At 36.3% G+C, this 21,660-nt stretch overlaps 1 protein-coding gene and 1 non-coding gene across 3 annotated transcripts in view; one reads left to right on the top strand and one right to left on the bottom strand.

Moving 5' to 3' along the window:
- The window catches only part of TET1 (tet methylcytosine dioxygenase 1), a 102,454-nt gene that overhangs the window by 46,391 nt on the left and 34,403 nt on the right, over positions 1–21,660 (top strand). Inside the window, exons 3-5 of one of the 2 annotated variants that reach the window (XM_063102761.1) lie at positions 13,533–15,840; positions 19,254–19,344; positions 19,937–20,030. The exons of the other annotated variant lie outside the window; for it this stretch is intronic. Of the exons in view, the coding sequence (XP_062958831.1) occupies positions 13,533–15,840; positions 19,254–19,344; positions 19,937–20,030 (2,493 nt within the window). The remainder of the gene's footprint in view (positions 1–13,532; positions 15,841–19,253; positions 19,345–19,936; positions 20,031–21,660) is intronic. 2 annotated transcript variants of the gene reach the window in all.
- On the bottom strand, positions 5,913–6,019 carry LOC134382828 (U6 spliceosomal RNA). Its single transcript, XR_010024097.1, has one exon. It is a non-coding gene; the product is annotated as a U6 spliceosomal RNA (small nuclear RNA).

Here is a 21,660-nt window from a genome sequence, read left to right as displayed (position 1 = left end):
CTTCCTCCCAATTTCCAACAGGAAATTTCTCTCCTCTCTTTAGTATAATCATTACCTTGCTCTTCTATATATCATTTCTGCATGCATCCTTGATAATATAGTGGGGGGGGTGGTTGTTTGGTTTTGGTTATTTGTCAGCTGGCAGGTACAGGGATCCAAACCCAATAATACAGTTCTTAAGTAATGATTTCTATAGGATAATTTCCAAGAAGAAAGAATGTAGTTAAAACAATTTTTTTGCCTACAAATTTTTGCTTTTTTTTTTTTTTCTAATTACAAATATACGTGTGTGTGTGTGTATACACTTTTTTTTTTTTTTTTTTGCAGCTGGCCAGTCTAGGGATCTGAACCCATGACCTTGAGGTTATAAGACTGTACTCTAACCACCTGAGCTAACCAGCCAGCCCTAATAATTATGTTTATTATAAAATTATTTAGGGTCATTATACAAATGAATTAAACATTATTAAAATGTATGATGCAGACAGTGAAAGTCCCCAGTAACCATTCCTATACCAAATAATATACATTTGGCTTACATTCCTATGACTATACTAACATTTATTATTGTTTTATAAAAATTAGATCGTGATATATTACTTCTCTGCAGCTTGATTCTCTTTTTTGGGCAGCTGGCCGGTAGGGATATCTGAAACCTGTTGTCTTTGGTGTTTTCAGCACCACACTTTAATCTAGTGAGCTAACTGGCCAGCCCCGATTCTTCTCATATAAATTTGTTTTGTACTAAATTTGGGGCCATCATAAGTAGATCTTCATTGTGATTTTGATAAATTGGGGAATATGGATTTAAGAATATGATTTAAAGTCATAACGGGAATCACTAATAAAACTAAAGTTGAATGTATCCCTTTTAAATTATTAGAAGAAAAGGAAATAAAAAAGAAAAATAGCTCATATTGCAAAAAATACCTGCCAGCACTAAATATTTATTGTTATAATAATAAATATCTGTGAAATATAGTCACCACCTAAAAGAAATGGCTTAGACTGTATTTATGTTTTTGTGTGTGTGTGTTCGGTTTTTGGCTGCTGGCTAGTGGAGGAATGAAACCCTGGACCTTGGTGTTATCAGCACCATGCTCTAACCAATTGAGCAACCAGCCAGGGCCCCAGCACTGGGGAGTTTTGAAATGGTTGCTGTTATGACGCAGCTCAAACAAGATTCCAACAAACATTCTTGTACATATTTTTAATTATTTTTCTTATTAACAAAAAGCCTAAATCTGGAAATATTTTAAATTAATACTTGTAATAAAAAGGGAAAGAGAAGGAGACATTTCCATCATTGTAGTTATCTGTGGAAATAAAAGGAGGAAAAACAGGACTACGACTAAATCCATGACAGGAACATGCCAATTAGTCGACTAAAATAATGGAGACAATTTGTATTGGTGTGTAGCTGCGCCTCTTAGCTTCATAACTCTACTGTTAAGTGCTTATCTTGACTTGCCAAGACTGAGACATGCACCGAGATAGAAAAAGACCAGAGCCCTGGTTAAGGGGAAGGATATTGTCTACAGACTCAGTAGGTAACAGAGGAGTCAGTCTAGTGATGCTTTGGTCTTGGAGACAGCTTCACAGGTGGCAGGAAAAGACTAGAACAAGTACATCTACAGTAAGTTTTTTTTTTTTTTTTTTTTAAAGATGACCGGTAAGGGGATCTCAACCCTTGGCTTGGTGTTGTCAGCACCATGCTCAGCCAGTGAGTGAACTGGCCATCCCTATATAGGATCCGAACCCGTGGCCTTGGTGTTATCAGCACCACACTCTCCCGAGTGAGCCACGGGCCGGCCCTACAGTAACTTTTCCTGCTAGCTGGTTGTCTTAGTTGGTTAGAGTATGGAGAGTGTCAATGGGATACAAGCCAACTACCAAAAATAAAAAAATAAATTAACTTTTCCTAACCAATCCTGCCATTTAAGGTTTCTGGTCTAGAAGAACCAAATATTGTAAACATTATATATAGAAATGAGAGAGGGACTCTATTCCTTTATTCTAAAATAATATTTACAAATGAATACAAGCAGAGTTGAAAAAACACCACAGATTAAATCACCATGGAAGATCTGTGTTTCTTTTTTCTTTTAAATTCACTTGTGTTTATTCATTTATTTATTCTTAAGATAAATATCCAACTTTTTTAATGAAAAAATTTTACATGAAACCAATTGAGAGAGTAATGCAACAGACACTATACCCATTATCATACCCGTTATCTCTCTTCACTAATTGTCTTTTGTGTGTATGTGAACCAGTGGAAAGTGGAAGGAATCTTCCTTAAGGTTAAATCTCTTAACAATAAGAGCATTCTACATGATCATGATATTATGACAATTCCCTACCATTATCTAATATCCAGCCCATACTTAGATTTCTCCAATTGTCCGCCAAATAAACAATTTTGAGCCTAGACCACAACCACCAAGATCTGTGTTCTGGCGACTGAAGTCCAGGCTGGGGAGACAGCATTGCAAAACAAATAAGTAAATGTAATCAATTAATTTGATAAAGATCTGTGCAGGGATAGTAAAGGAAGGAGTGTTCAGTTTTATCTGGGTAAGCCTGGTTAAGAAACGCCTGATTATACAGTCACCTTTTGTCCAGTTCTTGAGAGATGAATAGGTGATTTGGGGGCTAATTGGATGAGGGAGGGTTGAATGACAAAAGGGCATTCTAGGTTGAAGTTACTTGAGAAAAAGCAAGGCTGCTTAAAATAGCCTGGTGGAAACATTTGGCAAGGTGGGGGTGGGACTGGCTTGGGGATAGAGTGGTAGCAAGAGACATTCTGCAAAATTTGGCATTTGGCGAGGGCCGGGAACTGCAGGGCCTGCTTGCTTGCCGGACTGAAAAATGTGAATTTTGCTCTGGGGAGAGTGGTTCCCAGTTTACCTTACCAAGCTGCTCTTTGAATCTTTATAAGTTGGGTTTTTTGTTTTTGTTTTGTTTTGTTTTAAGCTCCAGACCTAAGGGAACCATGCAGGGGCTAGTTTAGAATCTGTGATTTTCTAAAATCCCCTTAGGGGATATTGATGTTTAACCAGGTGCAGAATGCAGCCTACAGCAATGAGATTTGCATTTTAGAACAACCCCTTATAACTGCATTGTCTAATACTTGAAATTTGGGTAGTGCAATCAAGAAACTGACTTTGTGGATTCATTTCATTTTAATTAATTTAAGTTTTAAAACTGAAGCAATGTGAAATATTTTTCCTTGAAATACAATTTTCATTGTTTTGGTACCACTACATTTTATTTTAACCATTGAAAATATAACACTCTAATTGAGATGTATTAAGTATAAATTATACTCCGAATTTCATAAACTTCATGTTTTTTTTAAAATCTGATAATTTTTTTATTGATTATATGTTGAAATAATATTTTTGATACATTGGCTTAAATAAAAATATTAAAATTAATTCACCTGTTTGTATTTACTTTTTCAAAATATAAGTCCTTTAAATCTTCATACCAGCCAGCTGTCAATATATATGTATCTTTATAATAAATATATATTATCTCCCCTTTAAAAGTATATCTGTGGCTCAATTATATTTCTGTTGGACGGTGCTTCCTTCGAACAATATGAAGGATTGGAAGTGTTACATACTGGAAACCAGAACCAGTTCTCAGGCTAATCCAATGAGAGTTTGAAATGACAGAAGGTTAGGTTCTGATGTAATCTCCATAAAAGCTGGTCTCTTTTCTGTCCACTTAATCATACTTAAACACCATGTCATAGGTACTCCATAAATTTTTGTTGAATGAATGCACCGAGGCAGAGTAGGGACGGAGAACACAAGCTGGATGGAAAAGGTGTTAGGTAGGTAGACTCTGCTGAACTCAGTGGCTGAATTTGAGTCTTCAGCATAGGAGGATTCTGAGAACACTCAGGTATTAGGGTTGAACCAGGTATGGGGCAAAGGTAACTAACTTTTAGACGTGGTGCAGTTTTACTTGTCTGGTGTAGATATCCAGTTGGTGGTTGATTGAATTTGGATTTCAAGAGCGACATCTTGTCTTGATGTGGGGAGTCATCAGCCAGTAGGTGTAGGTTGAAGCCAAATATGTGATTAAGTGGGGAGACTGGAGAGAAGACAAGGGGAACAGCATCATTTATAAGTGGGTAGAGGAGCGAGCAAGAATAACTGAAATAATGAGTAGAGAATTGAAGTGAGGATCCTAGAGAAGTGAGGAATAGTACCAAAAGATACTGTGGAATTCCACTGAATGTGGCAATTGGGATGATGCTGGTGAATCTTGAACAGTTTCAGTATAATGGTGGGGACAAGGACCTGATTATAGTACATGTTAGATAGACAGTGATTGCAGACAATTATTTGGAGGACTTTAGTCGTAAAATGGTGCAGTGTGCAGTGAGACAGGGTGGGGGCTAAATTCTTTTGGAAGGTTTTGTTTTCTTAAGATAGAAGAGACTTGAGCTTGTTACAGCCTGCAGAGAAGGAGCCAGGAGGGGAAGATTTACAGATCTGGAAATTTTGGCTCCAGAAAGCTCTCTGATTTTTCTGTTAGGAATGTGTAAACACTTCTGTGCATATCATAACCAGCTGAGTGCTGACTGTGAATAAATACTCAGTATTCTTGGAGCTTATGTTCTTAGAAAGCTGAGACAGAAATAGAGTTTTTTTCTTTAAGGGGAAACACTGGAGGAAGTGACTGGAGACCTAAGACCACATGGGCAATATGGAAAGAACTAAAAGTCCAAAACAAACTATTACTGGTGCCTTTTAGTATCATGAGTTAACTAGTTATCTGATGGCTTTCTGAATTGAGTTAGGCAAGGTTCCTGAATATTATCTTTTATCATGAGAGAGTGCATTCCAGGAGGGATGTCTTGATAGTGGAAAACAGGATTTGTTTTAAGGGAAATCTCCTGAAATCTTGAGGAACATTTAAGTGCTATTTTAAAAAACAAAGAAAGAAAAGGGTTTTTGGAGCCTGCTTTCTGTCTTGATCCTTCACAGTATGAGTGAATATAAACTGCATTTGTGAAACTACTGTGATTGAATCTTATCTGATTGAGTTAGGTAATCTGCAATTATATGTTTGTTTAATTTGTATTTTGTTTTTTTGCTTTTTAAAATTATTAACATGGCAATTCATACTGGGGTATTATTTAATACCAATAAATTTTCATTGGTTTTTAGTTTCCCAATTATGTGAAACTGAAAAATTTGAGGAAAAATTTAGACTAAAAAAGAAAATATGTCAGGGTTATCTAATTCTAAAAAGGATTCTAAATTCGGTTCCAAATTCACCTACTTTTCTTAATAACTTGATGTGATGTAAGATGGTCACAAAGGAATAATATTTTGGACATAAGGTGATAATGTTTTGAATAGCAGTGTTATACTGCTACAACTCAAATATGAGTAAAAGCAGGCCAGTAGGTTCAGAAAGATAATAATTACCATAATCTTAGGGAAAAAGCTATCAAAGGAATTGTGTAGTTCTTTCAAGTTCTAAGCATCTATGATAACTTTAATTCAGTAAACCTTAGTAAATATTAGCAACTAACTGAATTTGTTGTAAATGTTAATACTTAATTTGCTGCTGAATTGTTACTTTTAGAACAATGTTTAAGGATTAAACACTAGGATCTTGATAGGGAGACCTGGTTTGAGGCCTGCCTCTGGATATTGATTTTTTTGTTTTAATTTGTAACAAAATTTATTGTTCATATCTGTGGGGTGTGGATATTGATCTTAATCAGAAACTACCTTATCTGAAGAGTGGAAATATTAATACTACTTATTTCAGTAGGAAAAGCAAGTGAGATAATTCCTGTAAAGTGCTCATAGTGATGCCTGGTAAGTAGTCAATGCTCAATACATAAATAATAGCTATTAATAAATACTCTTTTTTAAAAAAAAAATATGGAACGCTTCATGAATTTGCATGTCATCCTTGTGTAGGGGCCATGCTAATCCTTTCTGTATCGCTGCAATCTTAATATATGTGCTGCTGAAACGAGCACAATATTCCTTTCTTGACCAACTAGGGTTTGTTTGTTTTTTTCTTCTGGTGGCTGGCTGGAACAGGGATCCAAACCCGTGACCTTGGTGCAATAAGGCTGCAACCTAACTAACTGAGCTAACAGGCCAGCCCTATGATATTCTTTCTTAATTGTGGATTTGAGGCTGGAATTAATAGGTTTTTCTTGTATGTTGAAGGACAAGTAGAAAAGTAAGAATCATCTGTCTAACAGGCATTTTTCCTTTAACTAGTTAGTTCATTTGAACACATAGTAAGATCCAACAATATATATAAATTCTTTTATTCATGTATTAACCTCACAATAGACCTGTTCAGTGTTGTTGCTAGTCTTGCTTTATCTCACAGAAACTGAGGCTCAAAGAAGCTCTATAGAGTCAGAACTTGCTACAGGCCACATGGTTGGTAAGCTGTGGAGCTGGGAGAGTGGCTCAAGTTTGTCTGATTCCAGCCAAACCTGGAGAGCTAGGCTTTAGAGAGTGTTCAGTGGAAATTCTCCTTGGAGGACCTACAAAGGGGCAAGTTCAGTCTGTGATATTTAAGGAATGATTGAATTTGGCAATTGAGAACTTAATTATAATCTTGGGGGTAGGAGTTTAAGATATTTGAATGAAAATGCAAGTTGGTAGGATGATAGCTTGAGGCAGATTTGTAGTCCTAGGTATTTTGTCATTTTGAATGGAAATAAATTGTACCAGCTCATAGCCCCAAAGGAAGAGGACCAGGGACACCCGTGACTAGAGATGTTTAGCTCTTAGGTCAGAGGTTTAGCTCTTAGGTCAGTAGTGATTTCTATATATTTGGAACCAATCTTCAATTTACACTTTAAAAAAAAAATTAGTTCTTGATCACTCTTCTATCAACAGCCTACATCTAGTCTCCTCCTCCCCCCTCCCACCATCCCCAAGTGTAGAAGGATTTGTTTTGGGTTCTAAGACCCTGTGACGAGATGTGGGTGGAGTTTTTGTTGGGTGTAGGAATGAAAAAATTAGAATAGAAAAGAAGCCTGGCTCTAGTGAAGAGATTGTGGAGGCTTCTGAAGTCTCTGACATGGCTCCCACCCGGCCCAGGCGTGGGAGAACCACCAGGCATTACAGCACCAAGGTAGGGTGAGTGGGGACCAGGGCCACCCAGTCCCCCAGACCCACCTCTCTTTGCAAGCACTTTCTTTGGCCCTAACTTTCTGCAATCTTTGAGTCCCTCAGTTGGTGGTTGTAGGCCAAATGGAGAAGCAGAGATCAGAGGCAAACGCTCAAAGAATATTAGGACTACAAAATATGGTACAATACGTGTCTTCATTTTATCCCTAAAAACAGAAAAAGAGAAATTAGTGGCTGGAATTCTGGACTAGCCACTTTCACTGCTTTAGGAGAATAAGATAGCTGTTGCAAAGGTCTCCTTTGAAAGAGATTTTTGCTGTTGTGGCTGTTTTTGTCTTACATGTTCATTTTAGAATTCTCCTTAGGTGAATCTTTGGGTAACTGGTTCATATTCCTTTTTGATTTAAATTTGCTTTCGTTAGCAAATAGTGGTGGTGAGCAATGGAACAGGGCCTGACCTCCTTGCTTTTTATTAAGGTTAGTGGGAGGAGAAGAAATACAGTATCAACATTAGTGGAGGCACCACTGGTTCTCTCTGAAATTCTTTTCTGAACCCTCAGTTTTCAGGCAGAGAGCATAGGTCCTGAGGATGTCACTTCTGACTAGACATAAATACTTTGTGGGCTGCTCCTTGCTGTGTTCCACATGTTTGTTTATGAAATTTTTTTTTCACAGCAATTTGGTTTATGTTTTTATTTATTTGGCAGCTGGCTAGTACGGTGATTCAAACCCTTGCTTGACCTTGGTGTTATATAACATCACGCGCTAACCAAGTGAGCTAACTGTCCAGCCCCAATTTGGTTGATTTACTTCATGCATTCTCAAGGGCAGTCAAAATTGTTTCTTGGTGGTGATGGTGGTGGTGGTAGGGAGTGGGGGGTTGAAAAAAATCTTAGATATTCCAGTGGGTCACAGTACATAAACAGATAGGAAGTGTATCTGTGGTATTAAAATTTCATGGGGAAAAAAAGCCTTGCGGTGGTGGGGGGTCAGCGACACCTGTTCGTGGAAATGAAAAAAAATTGATACACGCATATCTACCTGTAGTATATCTCTGAACATTCTTGGAAAGGCTTTATTTTTCTATGATTTGAGTACCTGTTTCTTGATGGTAACAGGAAATACTGCATGTACGCATTGTGTGTGTGTATATATAGGGAAGGGCTACAATCAGATTCTGTTCAAATAACATAGTCATTTCAGAATAAAATACCACTTTGCTTAATGCCATTTAAGCTCCTTCAAGAGTTCGTGTAAGATTATCAAGATGATAGGGATCTGGAGATATGAGAAAATGGAGGAGTCTGGGGAACTATTGGACCCAGACTAGATCTAAGGAGTTCAACACTCCTAGTAGTTCAGAGTGGGTAGGAGGGGCCCAGAGCAGCCTCTAGTCTCCGGACGTTTTTGTTCTTTTGTTTCTGATGGCTGGCCGATACGGGGAACCAAACCCATGACCTTGGTGTTACCAGCACCACATTCTCCCACATGAACTAACCAGTCAGCCCCTAGTCTTCGAATGTTTTTTAAAAGCCATATGAAATATAACTGAATAACAAAGGTCAGGTGTTCTTAATTAAGCTTATTAATTAATGAGAATGTCTTATGAAGATATTCTTTTGGTACATAAGTCTTAAAAGAATTTCACAATCTTCTCTGTAGAGGAATGCATACTTTGAAGTCCCAGTGTTCTTGGATATGCATATTTATAAAATTAACAGCATCAAATAAAAAAGTAAAACTACCGTTTTCCTGCATTCTGTTTCCTAGTGTTAACTACTGTTAACATTTTAGGTTTATCCTACCAGCTTTTCTTCCAGGCTAGACAAATGTTTGTGTCTTAAATGAAAAGGGATGATAACCTCACATCTGCAACTAGTTTATTTGCATAAGTCATATGTTGTGGATATCTTGCCATGCAATGAGTAGATTGTATGTAGAGCAATGGCTGCACATCATTTCACATTGCAAATATACCAGAGTTTATTTCATATTTTCCCTATTAGAAATGTTATGTTGCATTATAATTTACTTACATGAATTTCTGCTCTTTTAGTTTTGCCGTTTGGATGGGTGAAAAGTCTTGTTTTTCATTTGCTTGTTTTCTAGTAAAGTTGCACAGCTTTTGACCCTTTGGATTTCCACTTAAGTGAATTATTTATTCCTATCCTTTCCTCACTATTTTATTGAGTCCGTTTCTTTTTCTTATTAATTTGTGGGAGCGCTGTTACATTAAGAATAGTAATCTGGGCTGGCTGGTTAGCTCAGTTGGTTAGAGTGTGGCCTTGTAACATCAAGGTCAAGGTTTTGGATCCCCTCACCAGCTGCCACCAAAAAAACCCCAAAAAAGATTAGTAACATTTTACGTGTGTTACAAATATTTTTTCAGTCTATCATTTTACTTTTTTTCTCATTTTATATTTTATTTGGTTTTTTAAAAAATGTTCATTATGACTCACAGAATTGATTATGACTCACTCATGGGTTATACTCATAGTGTAAAAAACACCGATACAGAGACATTTTGCGCCCTCTGCTTGTGGGTGGCTTGAATGTGTCTGCCTGCTGATGAAAGAAATTAGCTAGAATGTTGGCTTGTACACTAACTTCTTGAAGTGGTAGGTAGGAACATATCTTGGATTTCATTCCTGATACTTTTTGATGGGAGGGGTTTTTAAAAGTGCCAGTTATAGTCTGATCTGGTGAGGACCCAATGAGGTTTTCCATGGGTAAGTCAACTGTCAGATTGGAGTTGATGATATATTTTTATGGAAGTTTCTTGGAAAGCATCCTTGACCCTGGAATGTCTCACTTTAGCTGGCTCTGATCCACTCCCAATAGGAGGCTTGCCTTCCTTCCTTCTCAACTCAAGCCTAGCCTCCACGACCCAGCCAGGCCCAGTGTTACAAGCATCATATCTCGCCTGTGGGGTGGCAATTCAGCTCACCCCCCCACCCCCTCATTGTCTCAGAAACAGCACTTACAGCTTAACCTCAGAAACCCCACATCCTGCCGGAAGTCTATCATTTGACTTTTGACTTTATTTATGGCAATATTCCTCCTATATTCTTTCAAAATACACGTATCAAGAAACACTGAATCATAATACATTTTACATTATGATTCGGTACACAAACACATTTGCAAAAGAGTTACATGGTAAAACTTACCCCTATCATTCCATATTTTAAAACAAACACTTGTCATAAAACACTAAATTGGTATTGGGACTCATGGATTGTGATCAGCAATTTGAAAATCACTACATTATCATATCTTTTGCCTTTAAAATTGTTGGGCCGGCCAGTGGCTCACTTGGGTGAGTGTGGTGCTGACAACACCAAGTCAAGGGTTAAGATCCCCTTACCAGTCATCTTTTAAAAATATAGAATTGTTGGGCCGGCCCCATGGCTCACTTGGGAGAGTGCGGCGCTGGGAGCGCCGAGGCCGCAGGTTCGGATCCTATACAGGGATGGCCGGTGCACTCACTGGCTGAGCGTGGTGCAGACCACACCATGCCGAGGGTTGCAATCCCCTTACCAGTCAAGAAAAAAATAAATAAAATAAATAAAAATAAAAAATTGTTGATTTTTGTATGTAGTTGAAGAAGTGTACACATCTAAATGTTCTTATTCTTACATCTTTTGTGTGTGTGTGATGTAAATTTTATATGCAATTCACATTTTGGTGTCCATAAATAGTCTTATTGGAACAGTACCACTCCCATTAGTTTGCATATTATCTGTGGCTGCTTCCTGTATACAACAGGAGTGGTTGTGACAGATTATGTGGACTACCACGAAGCCTAAAATATTTACTAACTGGCCCTTTACGGAAAGTTTGTTGAACCCTGGTATAAACACTATATTTTGGTAACATGATTATCTGTTTAATCTTAAATATCTTTTCATATTAAGAAATACCTTTGCCAAAATAATTTAATTTTTAAAATTCTGTCTCTTGGAGATCTTTCTCCAAAGTAATTTTAGTCTTTCATTAAAAAATAGTATGTCTATTTTGTCCAGAATTCTTACATCTTTTTAACATTTAAACTATTAATCTGTTAATTTTGTTGCATAGTGTAAGATTGGGGGTCAATCTTTCCACTTTTGTCATTATTAAAATCTTTACTTTCTCTACTGCTTACAAATGCCAATTATTAAATATTCTTGGCTTTAGTCTGTTAATTTGTCTATCTACTCAGTGTGTGCAAAAATATTACTGCTTTTTAATATCAAGGATATTTTTATAGTAATGTCTTTTTCTAAGAAATATGGCCATTATTTCATATTTATTTTTTAAAAGTTTAACATTACCAAAATGTACAGAAAAATTGTACATGACAATTGTATATCTCGATGAATTTTGACAAACCTGGGTAACCTGTACCCTGATCAAGAAAAGAGATATTATTTTTATTAGTAGGATTTTTACATGCTTAATTATACAATTGGGCAATGCTCACATATTTTATATTTTGAATGTAACTATTGCTCTTCTGAACTCTGATTTATTTTTTACTCAATATTCCTGGTTTTTCTATGAAGCTGATTATATTGTCTTTCTTTTAAAGGTATATTATCTTTACTCAAAAAGAAGTCTCCTAACTTTCAATATTTATGTATTTCTCTCTCTCTCTCTCTCTCTCTTTTTTTTTTTTTTTTTTTGCTTTCTCTTTTTATTTTTTAGTGGCTGGCCGGTATGGGGATCCGAACCCTTGATCTTGGTGTTAAAACACCAAGCTCTAACTAACTGAGCCAAGCGGCCAGCTCACTTCTCTCTTCTTCAGACATTGACTAGAACCTCCAGGGCCATGTTAAATACCAGAGGTATCAAGGTTATTCTTTATTTATTAAGTTAAAAAATAAAAATTGTGTACACTTATCATGTACAACATGATGTTTTGGAATATGCATATAGCTTGGAGTGGGAGTTATTCTGTTATTTGCTCCTGATATACTTATGTCAGTGGAAACCTGTGTCAATTCCTGTGGTATAATGTTATGTGAGGTGTTTCGAGTTTTTAAAAAATAAGAATTAGAGGGGGGGATAGGAAGTGACTGCTTAGTGGGTACAGGGCTTCTCTTGAGGGTGATGAAACCGTCCTGGAATAGATAATGGTGATGGCTGTACAACATCGTGAATCCACTGAAAATCACTGAATTGTAAATGATAAAATGATGAATTTCATGTTATGTGAATTTTATCTCAACAAATAATATAGGGATTATATCCCTTTTCGGTCACTAGAATGGCAAAAGTGAAAAATTAGAAAATACAAATTGTTAATAAGAATGTAAAACAATGGGTACTCTCATAATTACTGGTGGGAGTATATATTGATAACAACTTCAGAAAACTCTTTAGCTTATCTACAAAAGTTGAAAATACCCAACATACAAACTTTATGACCCAGCATTTTCTTTTCACCCACTGTGTATGTATGTTCCCCTAAAGAAAAAAAAAAAAAATAGCCCCAAACTAAAAATAACCTAAATGTCAATCTCCAGTAGAAGATGAATACATTGTTGTATGTCCAATCAATGAATTACTATACAACAATGAGAGTCAGTGGATGGACTACAGGTATTTTTCTTTTGGCAACTGGCCAGTACTGAGATTTGAACCTGTGACCTTGGGGTTATAAACCTGTGCTCTAACCACCGGAGCTAACCGGCTAATCTACAGGTATATTTAATAGGATGGATGGATTTCACAATGTGTAATTTATTTATTTAGGGTTTTTTTTACTGGTAACTGGCTGGCACAGGAATTGAATCCTAGACCTTGGTGTTAACAGCACCATGATCTAACCAACTGAGATAACTGGCCAGCCCTCACAAGTGTAATTTCGAGTGAAAGGAAATCAGTTATGTGGTGTTTGAAAATAAGCAAAAGACATCTATGACGTTAGATGTTAAGACAATGGTCACCTTTTACGGGCTGAGTGATGACTGGACAAGAAGAGTTTCCTGCTTGGGATCTGGGTACATAGGTCTTCATTTGTGAACATTTAACGAGCTATATACATACGATTTGTACACTTTTTTGTGTATTTCTACTTCATTCAATACAGTTTGCATTAAAATGAAAGATATCATCCATTGAATGGTAATAATGTAAAAATATTTTAAAAATTAATTTGTAAAAACAAATGAATATACTAAAATTTTAACAGGAATGGGATCATAATAGTTCTCTTTTTTTCTTTATCCTTATACTGCCCTTTTTGGTATTTTATGACTTCTCTGAACATGGAAAAAGAAAAAACAATATTCCTTTAGGTTGTTTCCACAGGGTTTTCACATTTATTTGCTATTAAATCATAAAGTTCAGATGGCCCTTATTTGGAAATTTAAGTACGTGATATGAGTAATTTTCATGTTTATGTTACAGGCAGATTTTGACAACAAACCAGTAAATGGCCCCAAGTCAGAATCCATGGAATATAGTAGATGTGGTCATGGGGAAGAACAAAGATTGGAATTGAACCCACATCCCCTTGAAAATGTAACTAAAAATGAAGAAAGCATGACAGGAATTGAGGCAGAGAAGTGGACGCAAAATAAGAAATCACATTTAACTGATCATGTCAAAGGCGATTTCAGTGCAAGTGTGGCAGAAGCTGAAAAATCGAAAAACGCTGAAATTGACAAGAAACAAATCAAACCTCCAAAATTGTTTGCACAAACTATCAGAAATGGCATTAAAAATGTACACTATTTCCCAACAGAAACAAATGTATCATTTAAAAAAATCCATATTGAAGAATTTGGCAAGGCATTTGAAAACAACTCCTATAAATTCCTGAAAGACACTATAAACCATAACAATGCCATGAGCTCCATTGCTACTAGTGCAAGTTGTGATCATCTCAAGGGGAGAAGTAATGTCTTAGTCTTCCAGAAGCCTGGCTTTAACTGCAAATCTATACCAGATTCTGCAAACTGCAGCGTAAATAGTCATACTAACATACACAATGAACGTGATCAACCAAAAACTCCTGAGAATATACCAACTAAAGAACCAAAAGATGGATCTCCAGTTCAACCAAGTCTTTTATCCCTAATGAAAGATAGGAGATTAACACTGGAGCAAGTGGTAGCCATCGAGGCCCTGACGCAACTCTCAGAAGCCCCATCAGAGAATTCTTCACCATCGAAGTCAGAGAAAGACAAGGAAACAGATCAGAGAACAGCTAGTTTACTTAACAGTTGTAAAGCTATCCTCTACTCTGTAAGAAAAGACCTCCAAGACCCAAACTTACAAGGGGAGGCACAAAGCCTTCATCACTGTCCCTCTTTGGAAAAGCAAAACTCATGCAGCATGGTAGTGTTCAATGGCCAAAATACCCTTTCCAAGTCACATATCTGCTCAGTTACTAACAAAGCATCCACAAAGTCAAATGAATATTCAGAAGCCACAAATTCAGTATCTCCTGTTATACCCAAATCAGATTCATCTAACGTTGACACCAATACAAATGTTGCTCAAGGTAGAACTATTCTGGACAGTTGTTCAAACAATTTGCATCAGCTGCCACCAAAAAGTCCTAAATTGGAGTATTGTAACCAGTTACTGGACAGCAGTAAAAGGTTGGACTCAAACGATCCACCATGTCAGGATGTAGCACATACTCAAATTGAGGAGGATGTTGCAACACAGTTAACACAACTTGCATCAATAATTAAATTAAATTACATAAAACCAGAAGACAAAAAAATTGAAAGTACACCAACAAGCCTTGCTGCACATAATGTACCGCAAAAACATAGTCAAGAGAAGGACGTAATACCACAGAAACCACCATCAAGTGTGCAAAGCAACCATGACCCATCACTAACAAAGCAAAAGAATACAACCCAGAAAAAGACAAAATCCACTCCATCAAGAGATCGGCGGAAAAAGAAGCCCACAGTTGTAAGTTCTCCAGAAAATGATCAGAAGAAGCAGGAAGAGTTGTCATATGAGTACAGTAAGTTCCATGACATTTGGATAGCATCCAAATTTCAAAGATTTGGTCAATTTGTTCCACATGATTTTCCTATTCTATTGGGAAAGATTCCACCCCTAACCAAATGGAAAGCATTGGTTCCAACAACTTCAACATTAAAACACAAAAAATTATTTCCTCCACTTACTCAGATAAAATTTGAGAGATATCCTGAATTAGCACAGGAAAAAAAGATAAAGGCTGAACCATTGGATTCTCTCCCTTTATCTCACTTTCAAACAGAATCCAACGGGCAGGTGTTTACAGATCAAGCTTATAATTCTCAGGTACAGTCAACAGTGAATGTCAATCAGAAAGCTCGTCCCTTGCCCCAGCCCTCCTCTCCACCTAACCAGTGTGCTAATGTGATGGCTGCCAATGACCAAAAACAGTTTCAGCAGGATGTTAAAAAAGAACAACCTGTGCATCAGCACCTGCCAACATTGCCTGGTATCTCTCAGGAGACACCATTACCGGACCCAGCACAAATTCTCAGGAATGTAAATGTAGTATGTTCAGGTGGAATTACAGTGGTTTCTACCAAAAGTGAAGAGGAAGTCTGTTCATCTAGTGTTGGAGCATCAGAATTTTCCTCAGGAGACAGTGCACAGAAAAGTTTTAATGATTATGCCATGAACTTCTTCACTAACCCTACGAAAAACCTGGTGTCTGTAACGAAGGAATCTGAACTGCCAAACTGCGACTGCTTTGGTAAGTACTTGTGTGGATGTGTTCTTCTTTCCCCTGCGTAAATTACCTCAAGTCATGACAGAATCAAGTTCTGTGTGTGGGATTTTTCATCTTTTTGTGTGGGATTTCTGCCCAATTCTTATGGTAGCTTAGATGGACTAAGTACTTCTATACTCATTTTTCTGTGAGGCCTTTATTGATTCTGCTCAGAAAAATGGAAAATTCATCTCATAGTTTGGAAAACTTTCTCAAGTGGAGATTGAGTTGATTTCTCTCAAGGCAAAATGTCTCTCAAGTTGTTTATTTTGCATAGCATAAGAATGAATACCCTTCGTATTTTATTGCAGTTCATTTATTCTTTCTATATTCAAAAGAATTTCAACCTATAAACATTTCATTAAAGAATTTTGTATTGCATATAGAGAATTTAAAACATATGTACAACTTAAATAACTATAAAAAGTACTTGTGCAATGGCCATCCAAGTCAAGAACTGGAACTGGTTTATTTCCTTTTCAGAGTCTAGTCCTTTTATGTTTTGCAATATAAAGGGTGTACCCATATATGAAGAAATCCCAATAATCTTGGCCACTTGAGAAATTCGTAAACCCTGAGTTTTAAAATATTTTAATAAATTTGGTCAATATATATTGATTTCCTATTTGTAAAAAATAACAGATAGGTTTGTGCCATAGTTGAGTCATGTACTTACGAAATCTGTGCCTGGGTAGTCACTGAAAGAGAACTTTCAGAAACTAACAATTGGTTTTATCAGTTTGTTAAAAGCCCTGAGAAAATCTTGCTGGAGGAAAGATTCTCAGGCAGACCTTATGAGAAATTTGCTCAATATTTGAAACATTTGAAAGCTTAATTGAAATTCTGTACTGATTAGTTACTGTCGTATGGTCAAATTTCATGTAAACACTCAAGTATAAGAAGAAATCATTTGACTAATATACCTGTAAAAAATAGGAAGATTAAATAGATCGTGTTGTTAAAGTTTGTTAGACTGCTTGAAGCCCTATTATTTCAGCTATTCTACAACTGTGATAGGACAGAATTTGTGAAATAACCTCATCCGAACAGATTTAGATATTAAAACAATCTCACTTGAAATGTGGCCCCAAATCACAAAGATTCAAGATTTGCCTTGGACAAGAAGATGGTCTTTTTACTAGCAGCAGCTGGTTCACTAGGACATTCCAAAATGGGTAGTTAAAGGATTCTTTGGAATGATAAGTATATCATTGATTTATTTTTTAGCCACAGTAGAAAAAATAGTGAAGTATAGCAATCACTTTCAGTGCTTGGTTATCCAAAGTACATTTGATATTCTGAAATAATATCCTTCCATTTCTCTGCTTATCATTCAAAACACAGTTTTGACAAATTACTATGTGCCAGGATAAGCACCCGGGATAGGATCTTCTGAGAAGGATCTCATAATTGTAAAGATGGAGTTGAATTGGGAGAATGAGAGGTTACTGGACCAAGGAGAGAAGAGTGTCATAAAGACGGTGGCTTCTATCCTGGTGCTCTTACTCCAAGGCTGGTACTGTGCCTTGTCCTTGGCTTGTATTTACAACAACCCTACCAAGGGAAGGATTTTAATCCCTATTTTGGAAATGAGGAAACTGAAGCACAGAGAAGTTCACAGCAAATAAGTGTCTGAACTGGGATTCAGAGGCAGGCAGTCTCAACTCCAGAGCCTGTGCTTATAACCTCTAACCCTCTGTTGCTTCAAAATCTGAAGGAGAAAAGGGAGAATACTTTTGTGAACCAAATGGGGAAAAGTCCTCTAATTCAAAAATAAATACCACTGAAGTTTATATACCTAAGCTAGTCTAGTTTTATTTTACTATGTGCATGGTTCCAATAGATGATTATTTAGTTTCAAGACCCTTTCCTTATACAAAGTAACTAGTTATGGTGTGTAGGAGTAAAGACTGCCAAGCATTCAAAGTTGACTGAGTAATGGCAAGTGGTCCCTGAATTGTTTATATACACGGTGAACTTACGTCATTACATGTGAGGTTATTGTGCTCATTGTATAGAAAAGGGAACTTAAAGACAGAGAAACAGAAGAGCAGACTCACCCAGAAATTGTCCTAAGTTGGACCATTATATCTGAGGGTAAAGGATTTTCATCAAGGCATTACATTCCAGCAAAATAGAGCAACTGATTTCTAGATCAGGGTTCCTCAGACTTAGCACTATTAGCATTTTAGACCTAATAATTTTGTTGTAAGGGGCTTGTTGTGTGTATTGTGGGATGTTAACAGCATCCCTGGCCTCTACCCATTAGACGCTGGTAAACCTCCCAAGTTATCATAACCAGAAATGTCTTCAGATATTGCCAAATGTCCCCTCAGGTGCAACATCGCCACTGTGTAAGAACCACTGCTCTAGATCACCAATAATAAATTAAAATCTATTCGGTATATCTTGCATAGAAGTAATTCTACATTGTATTTAATGTCCAATCAAAATGATTAAATAATAAATTTTTTGTGTAGGTACACCATGGCCAGAGATGCATGAAATCTAGAAATTCTGAAGGGATTCCAGTTGGACATAATTCTAAGAGGCCATGTTAAATATACTGTTTTCTAGGAATTATATAATTCATTTCCCCCGAAATTCAGATGGTACAGAGTATGATGCAAACATCTTCTCATAGTCCCATTCTCTGAAGATATAACCCTTGTTACAGTTTCCTATATGAATTAACATTATTACTGATTTTCATTTTTTCAAAAATTGTCTTTTCCAATGTACTATTTTTACAACTTGCTTTTTTAACTTAATGAAATCAATGTTTCATTATTCAATGTTTGTAAATATTATCATTTTAATAGCTTTCTTATATTCTACTATGTAAACATCCTATAATTTCTTTAACCTATCACTTAGTGATAGATATTAAAGTGTTTCTCACTTTTTTTTTGATATTACAAATAACTGTAATAAGGAGTGTTCTTGTGTACATTTGCATTATAAACACACAATTGTGAAAGTGTATAATAGAAAAAATTCTTAGCAGTGGAATTGCTGGGCTCAATTTTAATAGGATTCTGAGGCTAAGCTTTTATGATATATTGTTCTTGGATAATTTAATTTTGCACCTCGATTATTACAGATTTTTTTTTTTCTTTTTAAGAAGCCAGAAATGGGAGAATAAATATGACCCAACTCTTAAAATATTTTTTTCTCCTCTGATTCTTAGAGGAAGAAAGCATTAGTTAGAAGCAGGGAGAAAGGAACATTAATAAGCTGAATTCCAGGGCCTCTTGTCCTTCACTTTAATTATCAAAGTTTACCAAAACCTTGCCAAGATTCATGGTTCTGAATTTTTAAAAAAGTAAAAATAGCTCCTCCTTGCCCCTATGTAATTCTGTAAAGCTTTGGGTCTAATAATCTTATTCCTTCCACAGATGGAGCTACACAAAAAGACAAAGGCCCATATTATACACACCTTGGGGCAGGACCAAGTGTTGCTGCTGTCAGGGAAATCATGGAGAATAGGTGAGGAAATGTGTTTCCCTGTTAAAATCATTCTTTGTTGTGGACCTGATTCAATGCAGATAAATTATCTCTGGGAACAAACATGAGGTGAATGGAAAACTTTCAGGAGTGTAAGTTGGATGTTTCTTAGGGCTTAGGACAAGAGGAGTGTTCAGGTGTCCCTACTGAGTCATTCCTCACATGCGCTGTTGGGTACTCAACCAGGCACTCACAAAGCAAATCTAATCATCTTTGATAAACTCAGAAATACTTATTTTAATATTATTGTGTAATGACAGAAATAGTACAAATTACCATCATCGATACTGCATACCCTGCATTCCCTTCGCTTGCCTTGGAACCAGGCTGTTTTTAAAGTATAATCTTTTTTTTTTTCTAAGTATAATCTTTAAGGATAAATAAACAGAACTAGATAATAAATAAAAACATCTGCCACCCAAAAACAAATTTTTTAACAAAAGTAACTTGAGGAGTTTGATTTTTGAACTGTGGTACATCTATTTCTTATGCACATTAAGATGTTAAAAGCTGAAGTTTTCAAGTGTAGATTGTGATTAATTAGTACATTCCTTCCACTATGTTTTGTACTCAGGTATGGTCAAAAAGGAAAAGCAATAAGGATAGAAAAAATAGTGTACACGGGAAAAGAAGGAAAAAGCTCTCAAGGGTGTCCAGTAGCTAAGTGGGTAAGTATTTTGTATTTATACATTTTTTGGAAATGGATTTATTCCACATGTAAAATAAGTAAAATTTTTGTCCTAAGGCAACGTGGACTAACAAAGATAGCCACTCCCACAGGGAAGTAAGGAGCTATCTATCTTTGCCTGGGTTTTCAGTTCAGGTGTAGTAAGAGCACACCTTTAGAATGTTTAAACACATGTAGTTTTTGTTAAATGAGGAAAGGACATACTGCTTCCTAGTTGTTACCCAGTGGTCTTCTTCTCTCTCCCCAAGGTCACCACTTTTACCAGTTTCTTGTGTATTTTTAGAGATAGTTCAATGCATTTATAATTAGATAACATAAACAAATGGTGCCAACTTATACAAACGGCTTTACATCTGTTATCAGTCATCATATCTTGAAATTCTTTCCAATTCGGTAACTATAAAGCCACATTAATGAAGGTCATATGATATTGAAAGCAAAACAAAATCTACAACATATTCCCAAAATTGCTCCTATGACTACTTTGATTTTTTCCTAAAAATGCAATTATAAGAAGAACTAGATTTAGCTTCTTTAGGAAGTTCTTAACTGAAAACCAGATTCAGAGCCAAATGTATGTTGTCAGTAGGATATTCACATCCACAAAAATATTATTCAGTTTATTTGAAATTCTAAAAAGAAAAAAAAGAAGGAAAGAAATTCTGCATGTGTGTGTCAGGCTGGCTGGCTGGCTGGCTGGCTGGTCCAGGGATCTGAACTCTTGACCTTGGTGTTACAACACCGTGCTCTAACCAACTGTGTAATCAGCCAGCCCCTGTTTGGAATTATTGACCATATGATCTTTTGAGGTCCCTGACCTATAATTTGTTAATTATGATGATGATCATAATAATTATAATAATAATGACTATCAGCTACCATTGATTATCAAGTACTATGTTAAGCACTTACATACATAGCCTTATCAATCCTCACAGTGAAACTGATTTTGGAAAGGGTGAAAGTGGTTATTTTTATACCCATTTCAGAGATATTAAAAACATTAAATGCAAAGTGGAGATGGGGTTTTAACCTAGATATCCATAAAGGAAAACAATTGCCACAACCTTAGCTAATCTAGTAGACTGTGTGTCTTGGTTAATTTCCCACCTTTGGAAAATGACAGCAGTGACCCGCACAGAGCTTGACGCTGAGTGCTAATTGCTTAGAATACTTTGTTTCTTTTATCTATTTGGAACTCTGTGTTAAATAGTGTTAAAACACAGATAACCTCAGAGATCTTACAACAACCTTGTTTAGTTACCTCACGTATAATAAAGTGCACGTCTTAAGTGTATATATCAATGAATTCTTCATATGTATAATATATATGTAACTGGCCACTTCTCAGATGATAGAAAACATTCTAACGCCCCAGAAATTTCCCCTGTAGCCCCTTAAAGGTAACCACTGTTTTCACCATAGATTAGTTTTGCCTCTTTTTGAACTTCATACCATTAGAATCCCATAGTATGTACTCTTTTGTATCTGTCCCCTTTAGTCAACATTTATGGATCATGAATTTAATGGCTGGAGTTCCCACGGCCATCTGGAACCATGAATTGCTTTGACAGTAGAAGACATGTATAGGATGGTGGGAGGAAACATAG

This window comes from Cynocephalus volans, chromosome 7 (assembly GCF_027409185.1).
Source record: "Cynocephalus volans isolate mCynVol1 chromosome 7, mCynVol1.pri, whole genome shotgun sequence".
Lineage (NCBI taxonomy): Eukaryota > Metazoa > Chordata > Mammalia > Dermoptera > Cynocephalidae > Cynocephalus > Cynocephalus volans.
Note: the sequence above shows the minus strand (reverse complement) of the source record. Positions and strands in the feature narration are given on the sequence as shown.